The following is a 15,338-nucleotide window of genomic DNA, read 5'->3' as shown; positions in this document are numbered from 1 at the left end:
TCTTTATGGCTTGGTCTCGTCATGCTGTTGGTCAACGCAATGGCCCTCCCCCCTGCATCTTTCCTTCAAAGGGAACGTGATATATTTTTGTTTATGTCTAAAGAATTCAGGACTTCAGGACTTCAGGAACATCCTGGCCCACGAGGTAACGACGACAAGATGAACAAACTGAAGACTGATAGGCAGATAGGAGTCAGTCAACAGGTTATTGATCATACTGACTTTTCAGTTGTTTAGTTAATGTCTACATCTTCTCTCATCATGCGACCCATTTGCAGTGAGGCTCAGATGCGGTTCCATTTACTTCGTCTTGACAGGCACGGCAGGTACATGATCTGTGCGCGGAACAGGATCGAAGTATTAAGTGTTCTTTTTCAACATAATTCAGATAAATAAATAAATAAAAAATAGAGAAAAAGATGGGACAATCGGATGAAATTGCTTCGTCTTTAGATGATTTTTTGATGCCCATGTCCTGTACCTTCAATACCCTGATTCTTTCCCCTTCTTTCCCTTTGTAACCCCTCTTTGGTGGAGTTCATTTAAGGAAAACCCTCATATCCTTTGAGATCTTCACAGCCCTTGGCTGCATCCTGTATCGAGAAAATGCATCAGCTAACATGCCTTGTTTTGCATATCTCTCGCTCTTTCTCCTCCTCCGTGCTTCCTTTTCCCTTTTCTCTTTCCCTTTTTTCATCTCATCCTCCTCTCCTTCTCTACTGTTTCTTCATCCCCTTGCCTTCTCTTCCACCGTCTGATTCAACTACGCTTGTGTTCATTTCATAAGTAATCAACTCTTCAATTTCACCCTAATTCACTCTGACGGTCCTACCCTGCTCTTATTACAAAAAACTTCCTCGAGAAAGGAAGGCAAAGCAAAGCAGAGCAGAACAGAGCAAAAACTAAAAACCAAAAAAAAAAAAAAAGACGCCCGATAGACGTTCTGCTTTTCTTATCATTCTTTTATTTATTGACAAAACGCAACCACAACATTGCACAGTCCATGTTTGATTAGTCCCTGTTCAGAGCCCGATCCATCCATCTTCACACAGGTCCACCGGTTTTTGATGAGTGGATGGAGTGAGTAAGCGATTCCACTTTAATATACTCTAGCCTTCTCAGATCAACATTGATGGTGGTCTTTTTTTTTGTGTTGACCAAGTTTTGCACTCCAGACATTGCTGCGTTTTCAATGTCTTTGGTAATCAATGGTAGTCGTCACCCTTTTTTTTTTTTTTTTTTTTTTTTTTTGTTTCATTCTTGAATGGTACTCGGGTTTTTTGCACGCTCGCACACTCCTTCCATTTTTACTTCCAAATCATTGCAAGGTTCAACATGCACAGATACAATTGACTTTTAGTTCATTTGTTGGCCGATTTGCTTAAAGTGCGCCCCTCACCCGCATTAGGATTCATTTCCCATATCGCCCGGTCCGTTGTACAGACAGAATTACTCTTCATTTCGTTTACTCTTTTATTATTTATTTTTATATTCTTTCTATTTTTTTTTTATCTTCATAAAAGGCCATTCCAATGACTTGTTCCTTTGTCTATCGTCCATTTCCATAATCTCTCTGTTGTATGTGCTTCGGTGAGATTTCCTTCTTTATTCATCAGAGTGTTGATCCTTTTGGCAATCATACAGTCCCTTCCACGCACATAGAGGTCTTCTGTCCTCAGGACTTGGTTCTATACCATCGCTTTTCAACAACTTCATTCAATGTTTTCCTGTCTGTTCGACTTTTATGGGATATATGTATATTTATACGCAGCTTCTTCACCATACTGAATTTCTGGATCGGGAGTTCCAGCAGAGTGGATCCATTGTTATGATCTTTTTTCTATACAGTTCGCCCTCGCAAGCACTTACGTACACTCTCTGTTCATCCTTCATATCCTCATTCTCTCTCTCTTTTATCCTTTTTTTCTTAGAACCATTGACCCTGTGTATACTCTTCAAATAACAAAGCATTCTCGCATTCATTGCATTCTGGCCTTTTTGTTTGAGCTATCCACACTGTATTCGGTAAGACTTTGACCATCGTCCATTGACAGCAAAATGTCATTCTACCCCTCCACCTCTTGTAACTTGGGTCTGAAGACGCACAACAATATCTTGCATATTTTGGAGTGAAAACATTGGTTGTTGTTAGAGCTTTTTATATTGGCGTATTTAGGTTTATTTTATTTTTTATTTTTTTTGCACGATGCATTTTTTCTTCTTTTTATTTATTACTCTCTCCACAACAGCATCTTTTCTGTTACGTTACATCTCCACAAGCTTTATTATGCCCCCCTACTCCCCAACAGGCTCAACAAGTATCATCAAACTTCTTCTGTAAGTCTCCTTGGATAGGGTGATCAACAGATGATGAAAGCCCCTTTGATTATAAACGTCACCTGTAGGCGATAGGCTTCAACATTTCCAATTATTCACCTGGCCATATCAAAGCAGCAAACTACAACAATAATAGCAACTAAAAAGGATTAACGGGCAATGTATGCAATTGACAGAGATTGAGATTGAGCCCTCTTCTCCCCTTCTCCTTGCCTCCTGTGAGTTATAGCAGCATGAGGCTTTCCCCTTTCCAAGGACACACCAAAAAAAAAAAAAAAAAAAAAAAAAAGGATGAGGGGGTTAAAAAAAAGCCTTGGGTGAAGTGACGAATTGAGAACAATATGGATAATGGTACTGACGGGCGTAAGTGGCATTGAAACAATAGAGAGTCGCTTGAGCATAATTGGGATTCAAGAGAGATCAAAAGCATGCATTACATGTCAAATGCATTCATGAATCTTTATAAAGACCAACGCGTCTCTCTTTGTGCGAGTAGTAAAACACGTGTCTCTTCGTGTTCCTAAATCACCAAAACGCGAGAAAAGGAAGAAGGAAAGAGATGGGTGAAGAAGAGAAGACAAGTCTTGAACGTTGGTGTTGTTGTTGTAATTTATGGGGATAGTATTCCCGTTCTGGCGGGAGCTTCTTTCCACATGCGACAGACTAACCACACGATGCTGTATTGCATTAAGAGCCCTTTCCCGAGGCACCTCTGTTCTCAGTGATCTTGCCTCTTCCCTTCATTTCTAATCAATATCTCCTGCTGTGCATTTTTTTTTTTTTTTTTTTTTTTTTTGATCGTCCTTTCTTTTTTAATCAATCACTTCATTGAAGCGAGAGACATTTAACCCAGTGTCTATCTCTGTTGACCTCTAATCAAAGATCACATTGTGGTATCTTTTCCTTTGTGTGGTGTATTCTTCATTTTTATAGTTCTTTTGGATAATTTTTAAAAGGGGAAGAATCCTATCCAGTGGCTCCTCTGCATGATTGTCTCTTCAGTCCCAGACTCTACTCCTTCGTCCAATGACCCAGATCCAGCATCCCACGCAATGCCCAAAGACATCATGAACCTATTTTCAACTGTACAGCAGGAGCAGGAGCAAGAACAAGAGCAAAAGCAAGAGCAAGAGCAAAAGCAAGAGCAAAATCAAGGGCAAAAACAGGAGCAGGAGCATCGACAGCATCAGCTTGAACATCCAACAAAAGACTCCAAAATTATAACAACAGTAGTAACTAAAGCTACAGCTACAGCTAGAACTGCAATAGCGTCCTTGCCCTTATTGTCTACATCATCTTCTCCGACCTCAATATCTCTCCCCGTTCTCTCCATTTCCGTTGCTTCTTCTCAGTCATCACCGCTGTCTCCTTTTACTATGACGGATACATACATAGACACCGTTACACCTTATCTACCTTCGTCTCCTACTACGGATAGTTTTGTAATCATAGAGCCTTGTACATATAATCAACCACCCGCCTCCACTCCTACACTTATTTATACTAAAATGTCCAATAATACTAATCATAATTCTAACAGTAAAGATGCCCATGACACCAACGATGGGATTCATAGTGCTAACAACAGCACCAGTGGCCTAGTTCTTAATAAGCAATCGCGTTTCGCCACCACTGCCGCAACAGTTGTCTATAATTCCACAGATGCTTCACTCCACAAATCAGACCATCACTCTGGGAATAAAGCCTGTGGTTTCCTAGGATCACTCAGCCCCAAAAACAGTAAACAGAGGATGAACAAACAGAACAACGGTACAAAGGAGGCATGCCTAGTACCGCCACCAATGGCAAATATCACGCCTACAGACATAACAGCTATGCCTTTGGTTTCTGTTACTACATCTCATGATGTGCTTCCTTCAATGATATCGACTTCTAGTCAAGCGCATGCTACTACTCATTACAAGGCTATGGAGACTTCGAGGCAGCCGAACGCGTATCTTGGTAGTTGTTCAAATGAGAGGCAACCGCAAGACCTGCAACCACACCGTAAGTTCTGTGATTATTACTACAAGGATAGAAATTTGGGGAAGTGTAAAAGCGGGAATAAATCTGGGAAAAGTCGCTCTGAGTATAAAGCGAAGCACTCTCGCTATGATCAGTGTTACAGATATCGTCACCAGGATTTAAGCGTCCAGTACATCAGTGGTCGTCACTATCAATAATATAATCACCATCGACCTTGCGTAGGCTAAAGGCCCTTTTCTTTGAATCATCGCTCTATCATCCCCCAGTGATGTATTCAAGTGCGAGGCAGGAGCTCATGGATAGCCTTTTCAGCAAAGAACCTAATTTCAACGCCCAACCGAGCTCAGGAGGGCTACAGTAGCAACAGCAACGCTACCGAAAGCGAGCACTCGCTCCTGATAAAGAGAACGAGGAAAAAAAAACAGATGAGGAGGGCAGGCAGGATTACGAGGCGCTTCTAGCGACCGCGTATAACCATCACCGAGACTAATGGTACAGATGTGTCAATAATCCCTACGACATCCTCTTCTTCCTTCACGTTGACCAAAGAAAGTAAAATGGGGGTTTAATATGGGAAAGAATACCGGCATATCAGCAAAGGCGCCAAAGTCCCTAAAAGATGTTGCTTTTGATCAGCAATGATATCTCACCCCTATTTCGATCTCGACGGCATTTTCATCAGTAGCTATTTCTGCAGGCGACAGCGATACCAGTCTCCGTAGCGATCCGAAACCTGATACTGGAAATGAAAAGAGGATCAGCAAGGCCAATTGGAGCGAAGGGAACGATCCAAAAGTGCAAAAGTCTTCCTTCTTTGGGCGGTGCGGGTTTGGGCACACAAGAAGGAATAGTGGCAATGGATGTTCGTCCTTGTTCAGCTCTCCAGCTTTCTTCAAGAATAGGCGGGGATCGCTTCCAATAACCGCACTTGTAGTATCGTCACCGCCACCTTCGAGTACTGCCACTGATCTCAATGAGTCGTCCAGAGGAGCTCATAGTCATGGTCTTTCCAACTCTGGTAATAGGTATAATTCTGACTTATTCAGTTATTTAGACCCGCATCAGACTCGAGACAAGCATATAACAGTGACAGCAGTTGAAGGACCAACATTAGCGCTAACGGAGGGGGTCGGCCAACAACTGTATGATGCCTCGTTAAGGGAAAGTACTGGTAATAGTTTATCCACAGCAGCACCGGTGTTTCGCGACATCGACAATAGTAGCGCCAATAATTATCAGGAACATCTCCATAACTCTGACACCCACATTACTGTGCCTGCTGTAGTTCTCATGGATCCAGCCTATGTGAGTGCCACCACCAGAAGCCCGAAGCCTCTCGCTTCTTCCCGACTTGGGCTGTTAGGACGGTTCAAATTCCCATCACTCTCTATAAGCAGTATCCACAGAAATAAGGCACATGCAGGGCCAAATTTGCGGCATCCAGAACCAATTCCGAGCAATGTTAGGCGCGGATCTCTACCTGCGCTTGTACTCGCCCCACGAGCTGAATCCTCTACCAAAAATATGGCGACGCCAATAATCCATGGTTCTGCATCTGATTCGACATTTGCATCTGTCCATACGACTGCCATGGCTACACTTTCAAAGACAACGCCTGGGAGTAGCAATTACAGCAGTATCAGCAGCAGTCACCAACGCGGCTTGGATGTTAGCGGTGATGCCAGTAGTAATAGCAGCAATGGTAAAAAATCTAGGCACTCACTACCTGGATTTTTGGAGCAAGCATATCGCCCTCATCATAGTCCTACCTCTTTGGCCGACATCGATACGAACTCGAACAACACGAATTCTTCGACCACAGTGAAGCCTAACCATAAGTATACCGATCAACAAGAAAAATTAAGGTCTAACAAGAGCCCTAGTTTGGCGCCTAATCTCAACCATTATCAGGATTTACAAAAACACATGTCTGGGCCAGACGGTCTTTCAAGAATCAATGGGAGCCAACGTGTTCAAGAACCGGAAGATAGTAAGAAACAGGTTGGCGTCTGGAACATACAGCAAGCTCATGTTTCTGAATTTGATTTTGGGAGCGGAGCAGGAATAAGCTTAGAACTTAGCCTTGGTTCAGCCTCATCGAAGCGAATCTCGAAAAGGAGTATGAGCGCAAGTCATATTCCTTCCGAGGCTCTCTTCAAAGAAGGCGAAGAATTCAAGTCATCTTTGTCCAACTTAGTTACAAATCCAGTGCCTTGGGGACAACAGCAACCTTTATCAACGACTTTAGGCGAGCCATTGGATCCTATTCGCAATGAACAAGATATGTATTCTACAATAATAGCAATGCAAATAGATGAAACAAGGGTAGAGGAGAGTCTGGGAATGAAAAACAACAGTAATTGTTCGGAGAAGGAAAAAGAGCAAAGCGATGAAGATAGGCACGTAGGTGAATATTTATTCGGAAGCGAGTTGAGGAACATGTCGTTTGGGGACCTTGGGGTGGAGAGCACGATCAAGGAGAACATGAGTGTGGATACAGCAGTGAATCAGCTGAAGAGCAATGTGGATGGAGATGCAACTCTAGTAAGAAATGGCACGCTTTCGAGCCCTGAAGCGGCTACTGGGATATCTTCAACAATGCCTTCGTATTCACTACCTTCGCAAGACAATAATCGATGGTATGGGAAGAGAATTTCAGGATCATATCACAACAATCAAGCAGAGATAGCTTATCCGACGCACCATCCGCCACCCGCATCTGTGCTTAGATCCAATGCATCTGCAAGTAGACACACTCCACCCAATCTTCGACAGTCATCTGAACCAAATATCGTACCAATATCTCTGCAAATACTTAAAAACCATACCACATCAAAGAACCCAGCCCTGTGTATCTCACCTGAGATGTCATCATTATCTCATTCAAATCCATTTATCACAAAACCACTTCCATCAACAACAATCACTACTGTAAAAAGCGATTGTAGGTACCAGTCGTTGCCCAATCCAAGGCCTGTAGTGCCGTCACCGACTTCTACAATAAAATCAAAAATCCCAACAATCGGATCGGCATCATCATCCAATCCATCAGCAAAATCGTCTCCTTTTTACTTACAAAGCCGGCCGCCTACCAGCCATGGGTATGCACTAGTATCAAGCACGACTATGTCTGCGCTGAACCTGGCCACTATATCGATGTCTAGCAAGCCTACTGCCTTCAGTATGCCTTCGACAACCATTAATAGTCATCCAGGGGTCAGTAATAACATCACCACTCCGAAGACGGACTCAGAGCCCAAAACAAGCAACTCTAACGTCCCTTGTTTGGCGCCTGAGGATCAAGCTGCTGACTATGCACCAATCGTTAACTACAGGCGGCAGAGAAGTATGTCTCTTCAAGATGCTGATCTCCTGACAGCGGACCAACTCACTGCTCTCATGCCGGATGAAGCGCCCCCTAGGCGCAGATTCAGCTCTGAAGAACCAGTAAGTCAATTTCTAAGTCTGTCCAAGAAAGGCTATTATTGCTTATAACAAACATATTGACCTTTTCTTTTTTTCTGCTCTTTTTTTTTTTTTTTTTTTTTTTTTTTTAAAATAAAAATAAAAATAAAAAAGTTTCCGGAAAACCCATGGTGCAGCAACATTAGAAGGAGGAAAGGCCCACCAACAGACTCATCTGCGACTTTACGTGAGCTTTTGAAGGAGCTCAAGTCAAAGTGTGCTCTTATTATGAAGTACCTTGATGCGGCTTCAGAATCCATGACAGTCGATAGCAACCACAACAGCTCGGAGGCAGAAGATGCAGGGCAAGAGCTAAAAGCGACTAAAGCCTGTAATATATCAACTTCAGCAGCAGTTAGCACAAATGGAGCAGCCACGAGCCCAGATGGCGAGGCGCCTGTAGCCATAGTGGCCTCATTTCCAGCTGTTTGTCCTTTTGATTCATCTAGCTCTATTGAAACGAGTTCGTCGATTGTAAAGATCTTATCGGAGCCAGCAGCAATACCAAGGACGAAAATGGTCCATGAATCAGCTCATCCAACGACGTATCCGGAAGCCCAACGAGGCAGTTTAACCTGCGTTCAGGGCGCTAGCTTTCTAAAGGAATACGCCCTACCAGAGACAAGCTTCGGTCGAACATCTTCCATGAAGCTCTCGTCAACACCAACCCCAACTTCCATATCAAAGACGACATCATTAATCAAAATAGCTGATGAGAAAGCAAGAGAAGCAAAGCCGGAGATGGAAGCATCACAGGGCAGTAGCGATATTGATGACGATAGAGACTCTGTTGTTCTTGGAGTAAATGTAGTGGATAGGGTCTCAGCGCTTTTTGATGAGGTGGACCATACCATGTCAAGGATGGCTGACGTCATGAGCAAGCACATTTCCGCGGATCAGTTCTCAAAGCTTGCGAGTGAGCTAAACGACATGTGTTTCCTAGCGCAGGAGGTATTTCGTGCAGAGTCAGCTCGCCGTCAAAAGAAGTTGGATAAATCCCGAGAGGAAATGATTGGGGGGCATCTTACACAGCACCAGTCAATGACCAAAGGATCTGATAAAGAGTATAGTGGCAGCCCCCAAGCTGATGTATTTACGGATACAGTAAAGCTAGCTTCCACAGCTAACCCGTCAAGTGCAATGCCAGAAGTGAATGATGATAAATCGCAAGAGTATACAGACAGGGGGATCGTGTATGAAGAATTATCGAATGGTCATGCCCAGATGGTCCGCAAGGAACAGAATCAACGCCAGCATCAGCACAAGTATAAGCATCAGTACCGTTATCAGCCACTGCCTCCCCTTAGTTCCGAAGATACTTGTCTTCCACCTGAAGCGGTGACGGAAAAGGGACGCCAACAAACATTAAAGAGTTATGTGAGTAACTTTTCATTTCTCTTTTTTTTTTTTTTTTTTTTTTTTTTCTTGCCGCGTTTTCTAAAACAAATGACTTCTTTTATTATTAGATCAATGCTGTTTTATTAGCAGCTGAGAACTCTGTAGCAGAGCATATGCGTATCTACAATCGGGTAAGACAGATACGCTGCTGTGGGTTGCTACTTTTATTATTATTACCATTTCTTTATTCTATAGCATAAGAAATGGACAGCAATCATTACCACTGACGCTGCAACCTTTTGCTTTTCATGAAATGAAGATGTTGATTGTTCCGATCGCGGGGTATAGGATTGAAGGTTGTAATGATTTAAAAAAAATTGAGAGAGTACTACGGCCTGACCTTCCCCCTCCAAAGTCGCTCCCATTGCCCTTCGTTACGAAACCCTCAAGCTCATTACAGTTCTCGCTCTTGAGCAGAGCTACTGTTGTGCAGGGCACAAGCAATGTCACAGATACTAGAAGCAGTTTAGTAGCTGAGTTCAGTGAAACTAACGGAGACAGCCTTACAGAAGAGCAAGGAATTCCTCAATTTGAAAGTCAGAGAGAGAAATTGATAGCACTCAAAAATCCTTCGACCGATTCTCTACATAATAGCTATCATGAAAACCGACAAATTGATCGCGTCAAGGACCTGTCCGAAGCCGAAGATGTATTAGAAACTCTTCAGATACGAGGAGGGAGTAGCAACGTAGGAGTAAGACAAGTAGGTACACTGGCCATGCGGAATCCAACCCTTGGTAGGAGACATCCGTGGAGTGCTCCCATGGTTGGTACAGGAGCAAGCCCAGATAGCGCTGTTCAAGTACCGCCTTCTGCATCACCGCCAGCGCCAGGCTTTTCAATCATTAGAGACTGTTCAAAGGATCATATGGGCCATGAAGCATATTACTATCGAGACTGGTTCCTTGGCAGAGGTAGTTCATAAAAAGCTGTCGAGGTCTATCAGTTGAAACAGCGGCCGAATTTACTTCTCACACTTTTTTCCTCTTTCCTTCTTGGTTGAACTAATAGAGCACTGTACGTTCGTGGGACAAGTCGATGGGCTTGGGGCTGTGATTATATCGATCATCAAGGACTTGGTTACCCCAACCGAAATGCGAGCTCTAAATATTGGACGGCCAAATACTTTGTTAGCACCATTCATATCGCCTGTGTCAGGCTCGTCCATCGGGTCCACCTGGGGAGCAAATGCCAGTCATGGTAGCCCTGGTCGCGGTCATGTCACAAGGCCTGAACTTATTCGCTCTATCCATAGTCTCTACCCTGCGCGAGGATCCGGACAATATTTAGGAGACAATGGGCCAGGTGGGGGGAAGTTAATAACGAACTCACGGGCGAGCTCTGAAGCCATAAAAATGATTCATTCCTCGTCCAAATCTACTACTAACGGGAAGGAAAGGTCAGCAAGCTAAAAATTAATGCCGAAAGCCATGTCTAGTCACGTATTATGAAAAAGCCTAACCTTTTTATATTATTTTTAAAAAAATAAAATAAAATGAAAAATAGCTCTGGAGATAACAAATTGAACTCCAATGGGTTGAATGTGCGCAGCGGGTCTAACCCTCATATCAACAGTAGCCTCCAAGCGGACTCAAGCTTATCCTCAGGAGGACTAGTCCCTACGCATCCTCAGTTGAATATCAATACTTCAATTAGCAGCAACAGCAGCGGGACTGCATTTAACAGTGTCGCTGCTAATACCAGCAGCTACAACGGTCCTCCACGTTGGCAGTACCGTTGTATTCTTCGACAGAAGGACGTTGACAGCCTTCGAATCACGCTCCCGGAACCTGAACCAGGCCCTCTGAATAATTTGGCTCGACGCGTGGGCAAGCCCCAATGGAAAACAATTCTTCAATCTATTCATCCAGCAATCACACAGCAGGTGGCTTCCAAGTTGAAGAAAGTCCAAACAAACCCAGAATTCGAAAAAGAGCTTGCCAAATTCGATGAGACCATGCTACGGTTCCATTACAAGTTTGGGGTCCTCTTGGTCCGCCCTGGACAGACCAAAGAAGAAGAGTGGTTTAGTAATCAGATGGGATCCAGCAAGAGGTTTCAAGGATTTTTGCAAAGTGGCGCTCTTGGTAGTAAAGTGCTTCTCAAGGGTTTTGAAGGGTTCTCGGCTGGATTGGATACACGCAGTAAGTATCCTCTTAGGTCTCGGCCTGAAAGCATTCGCGCTTTATTAATCAGCTCGTTTCTTACTAATCAAGCTTGATGGCGATAATGAGGCAGTGGTATATGATCCTTACATTGTCTTTTCTATCTCCTTTTTCACCCGAGCAATTAGGTGATAATGGAAGTTATTCGTATTACGATACCTGGGGCGACGGCTTTGAGGTCATGTACCATATATCGACCCTCCTCCCTTTTAAAAACGGCGATCGTCAACAGATCCAACGCAAGCGACATATCGGAAACGATATTGTATGCATAATATTCGTAGATGGAGAACAGCCCTTTATACCCAGTGCTATCAAATCGCAATTTCTTCATATATTCGTCGTTATCCACCCAGTTGCGTTGCCAGATGGGACTATAGGATACAGTGTGGCAATTGCTTCTGACGAACAAGTGCCAGAATTTGGACCGCCGCTTCCAGATCCACCCATCTTCAAAACATCTCAAGAATTAAGAGCTTACTTATTGTGCAAGATGATTAATGGCGAAAATGCGGCCTATAAAGCTCCTCGACTAACCAAGCCTCATCAACGAGCTCGATCAGGCATGTTAGAAGATTTAGTGGCAAAAGCAAATTGCTTAACTAAGGATAAGGATTCTGACAAGAAGCAAGCCAAGCAGCAAAGGACAACGACACAGACAGCTGCAGCAACACTGAACCATCCAATAGTACCACCAATTACGTCTTCAAGCTCACCGTCGATCGAACCGAATCCAGCACCAATCCCACCGCAACCCATTTCGACTCGTGTGGATGCAGCAGTAACAGATAATTTCCATGGCCCACTGCATCATCCGTGCAGCTGTCTGTATGTTCCACAAAGTCATGCAGCTCACAGTGGACATCGCTCAGGACCTTACCAAAAAAGCATATCCCCTTGTTGCAGAGATGTCTCGCCAGGCGCTCATGCCATATGCTTGAATGATGCGAGCCAGGAACATCCACATTTTGTAGGTAATCAGGGCCCAGGAGCTTCTATATTCAAATCTCGGAGAGGACATCCGAATACTAATGTAAGCAAGGCACCTGAGGCGAGTTTCCCTCCAGGGATCATACTTGATGAGAGTAAAGGGCACTCCAGGTCTGCACAAGCGTCAAGGTCTGATCCACCCCGCATTCGCAGCCAACTAACCAGGTATCAGCTTCAGGAGCATGCTTTAGAGGGATTGGAGCACTTAGAGAAAGTGATTTCATCATCAGCACCACCTTCCTCTCATTTGATCTCCAGCACAGCACTAACTCCAATAACTGTCGTCGAAAAAGAGACCACATATTTATCAACTTCTAGTCATCATCCCAGTCAGTCCACTCCCGCTGCACTTGCACATGTCCAAACTTACTGTCACTGTCGTACAAGCTCTTGTAATAGTATTATATGCAGCCACTGCGACAGTAGCACACGTGAAATGACATGCTCCGAAAGAGAGAAAGTCCCAACCCCTTATCCTACTAAAATTAACATCTTGATGCGACACCATATCAACGATGAGGTACTTAATCTACCTACATATTCTCGCTCTGAAACATCCTCGCCCACGGAAGCGCGATTCGTGATCAAAAGGAGCAGTGTTTCAGATTTGAGGCGTGTCTCTCATCCATGGGGCCATCCAGCCTTGAAAGGGCGCGCAGTAACAGTAGAAACGGAATGCGAGGGAATAGGAAATACGTGTATCAGTAAGTTAACATATACCAGTACTTTATCTGTAAATCTCTTTGAGACCCATGTACAAAGCTCCAGTTTTTGATATAATGGTTTTATTTGCTGTATACTGTCTTTTGCAATAGACCCGGGTGAAACCGTTGAAGTATTGACAGCTAATGTTCAAGGCAAGTCGAAATCGGAATTAAACTTATTATTAGCGCCAGCTCAGGAAGGGGTTCAAACCCCAACCACTAAACGCTCGGCAGTAACAATGAGTGGCATTACTTCGACTCATTGCAATTCGCCTAATGGTACTTTTAACGAAAGTCATCTGCCGAGTGAAATCCCGAACCATTATAGTCCACCATGCCCAGTATCAATGCCTCACACGACTATTAATGTAGCGACAGTGAACGTAACACCGTCCTATTCATCCATGAAGGGTCGGGCCCACAACTTTTTGGCGACCTTGGTCAAGCGAAGAGCAAGTTCTAACGATAGTTCTACTCCTGGACTTACGACTTTTGTAAGGCCCAAGCCCTCAAATTTGAGTACTTCCTTGGCGCCCATTGAAACCTGGAGTAGCTCTCATACATACCGAACCCAAGCGGATCAGTATATGCAGCATCATCCTTACTGTACATATCACGATCAGCAGCGCTATCGGCAGCCTTGCCAATACTTTAACTGCTGCCAGAGACACTATCATCATCAGTACCAGTTCCATCAGCATTCACGCCCATTGGAATTCAGTCCAGAACTTTGTAACCAACAAGGTCATCAGTCTGCTGAAAGTACCCCAGTTGCTAAAGTCGGGGAGCCAACCAAGGCCAAGGGTGTCTTTAGATTTGGTTCTAAGGCTCCTGTTCATATCAACACCTCACTTCCCACTGCAACCGAGGTTGCCAACTATTCGAACTCTCCTGCTTACAATCGCCAGTATTTGCCTTCACCATTAGCTTCGGCAACTCCTTCCTCGCCTTCGCCTGTGGACACCTCAAATAAGTCTATACCCTCCGTCCCATTACAATCAAGTACAGGAAATTCTAATTCGCACAGTTATCTATGCAGTACTGTTGCCGCCGTGCTACCGACATCAACGCCATCAACATCATCTCAAAGTAGCATATTCTCACAATCACTTCGAACAGTTTCATCAAGGGATATGCTCACTGGGAGGCCCCCTTTTTCGGCTTCAGACTGTAAGGCGAGTATAGAGATTCTTGAGATGGAAGAGTCAGGACAGTTGCTAGACGTGATAGAAAGCTCCGCTACAATACTGTCATCCCCCTCCCTTGTTATGCATTCCCCTCCAAGGCTAACTATTGGCGACCATTCCAGCAGTTACAGCATTACTGACAATGATAATGAGCTCTTAGAGACTCCAGTATGTAGTTTCTCAGAATCACCTTTAACCTACACACCCACTTCAACAAGGCTAATCGACTCAAAAAGTTCATTGGGATCACCACTTGCTCTTGAATTAACACCTGCTTCAGCTTCTTTTTATGTAAGCGAGTTTATACCTCCACCGTCGGCTGGCCCCAGGGCCGATTACATGAACTCCAAACCTGCTTCCACGACATCGAGTCATGATTTAATACATCGGCAACAACCACACTCTGAAACTTTCAGCCCCTCTTCTGAAGTGATCAGTCCATCCGAAAGCATGTCCGTCTACGCATTCACATCAGCGCCTACAGCTCCAAAAGTGTCTTCAACCGCGGAGCATTTAATAAATGAGGACTATCCCCAAAGGGGTATGAGCATGAGTAGGAGTATGTTGACAGAGTTTGACCCGATTTTAGCCTCCAGGACAATAACCACATCCACCTCATCGTCCGCATCTTCGAACACTAATACAACCGCAGTGGATAACGATACGTTTAGCTCTGACTTAAAGTTAACAGCGGCAGTTATGAAGAATAATATGGTGGCGAATAATCAAGGGAAAATGAAGCATGTAGTGAGGCGAGCGATTAGTGAGGAATCGTTCCTGAGGCCCGATAGCTTGTCATTGACCCGAATGGCATTAATCCAGTCAAAATTGAACGACGAAAAAACTGTTGGCCAAGGACAGAGGTTTGAAGCATCACCCGTACACCCGACTCCTTTAAAAGTCGCCCCTACCCTAATTCTCATACAGGAGAGTGATGGTGGCAGTAGCCATCAAAGTAATTTGAGGAGAGCTCACGAGAGAAACAGTAATACTGATGGGGACAAACAGTTATCGGAAACGACACTTGTATTTAAGGTACGGGAAACTTTTACTGACAACACTGATGGTAGCTAGAGTTTAGTGGCGTTGGACGCTAAGTCTGTACC

At 44.1% G+C, this 15,338-nt stretch overlaps 2 protein-coding genes across 2 annotated transcripts; both read left to right on the top strand.

Moving 5' to 3' along the window:
- The first annotated feature begins 3,151 nt into the window (after nucleotides 1-3,151).
- On the top strand, nucleotides 3,152-10,644 carry BCR41DRAFT_98926 (hypothetical protein). The gene is made up of 7 exons (XM_022031114.1): nucleotides 3,152-4,344; nucleotides 5,006-5,494; nucleotides 5,609-7,770; nucleotides 7,903-9,165; nucleotides 9,255-9,317; nucleotides 9,446-10,100; nucleotides 10,198-10,644. The coding sequence occupies exons 1-7, from the start codon at nucleotides 3,324-3,326 to the stop codon at nucleotides 10,596-10,598; spliced, it is 6,054 nt and encodes a 2,017-aa protein (XP_021880334.1). The 5' UTR covers nucleotides 3,152-3,323; the 3' UTR covers nucleotides 10,599-10,644.
- Nucleotides 10,645-10,681: 37 nt separating this feature from the next.
- On the top strand, nucleotides 10,682-11,844 carry BCR41DRAFT_307517 (hypothetical protein; the record flags this gene model as incomplete). Its single annotated transcript, XM_022020861.1, has 2 exons — nucleotides 10,682-11,330; nucleotides 11,480-11,844. Coding segments are annotated over 2 exons (1,014 nt in total), but the record flags the coding sequence as incomplete, so codon positions are not given.
- Between the last annotated feature and the right edge of the window lie 3,494 nt (nucleotides 11,845-15,338).

The sequence above is a fragment of the Lobosporangium transversale genome, assembly GCF_002105155.1.
Source record: "Lobosporangium transversale strain NRRL 3116 chromosome Unknown BCR41scaffold_24, whole genome shotgun sequence".
NCBI lineage: Eukaryota > Fungi > Mortierellomycota > Mortierellomycetes > Mortierellales > Mortierellaceae > Lobosporangium > Lobosporangium transversale.
This window is presented reverse-complemented; position numbering and strand designations above follow the sequence as displayed.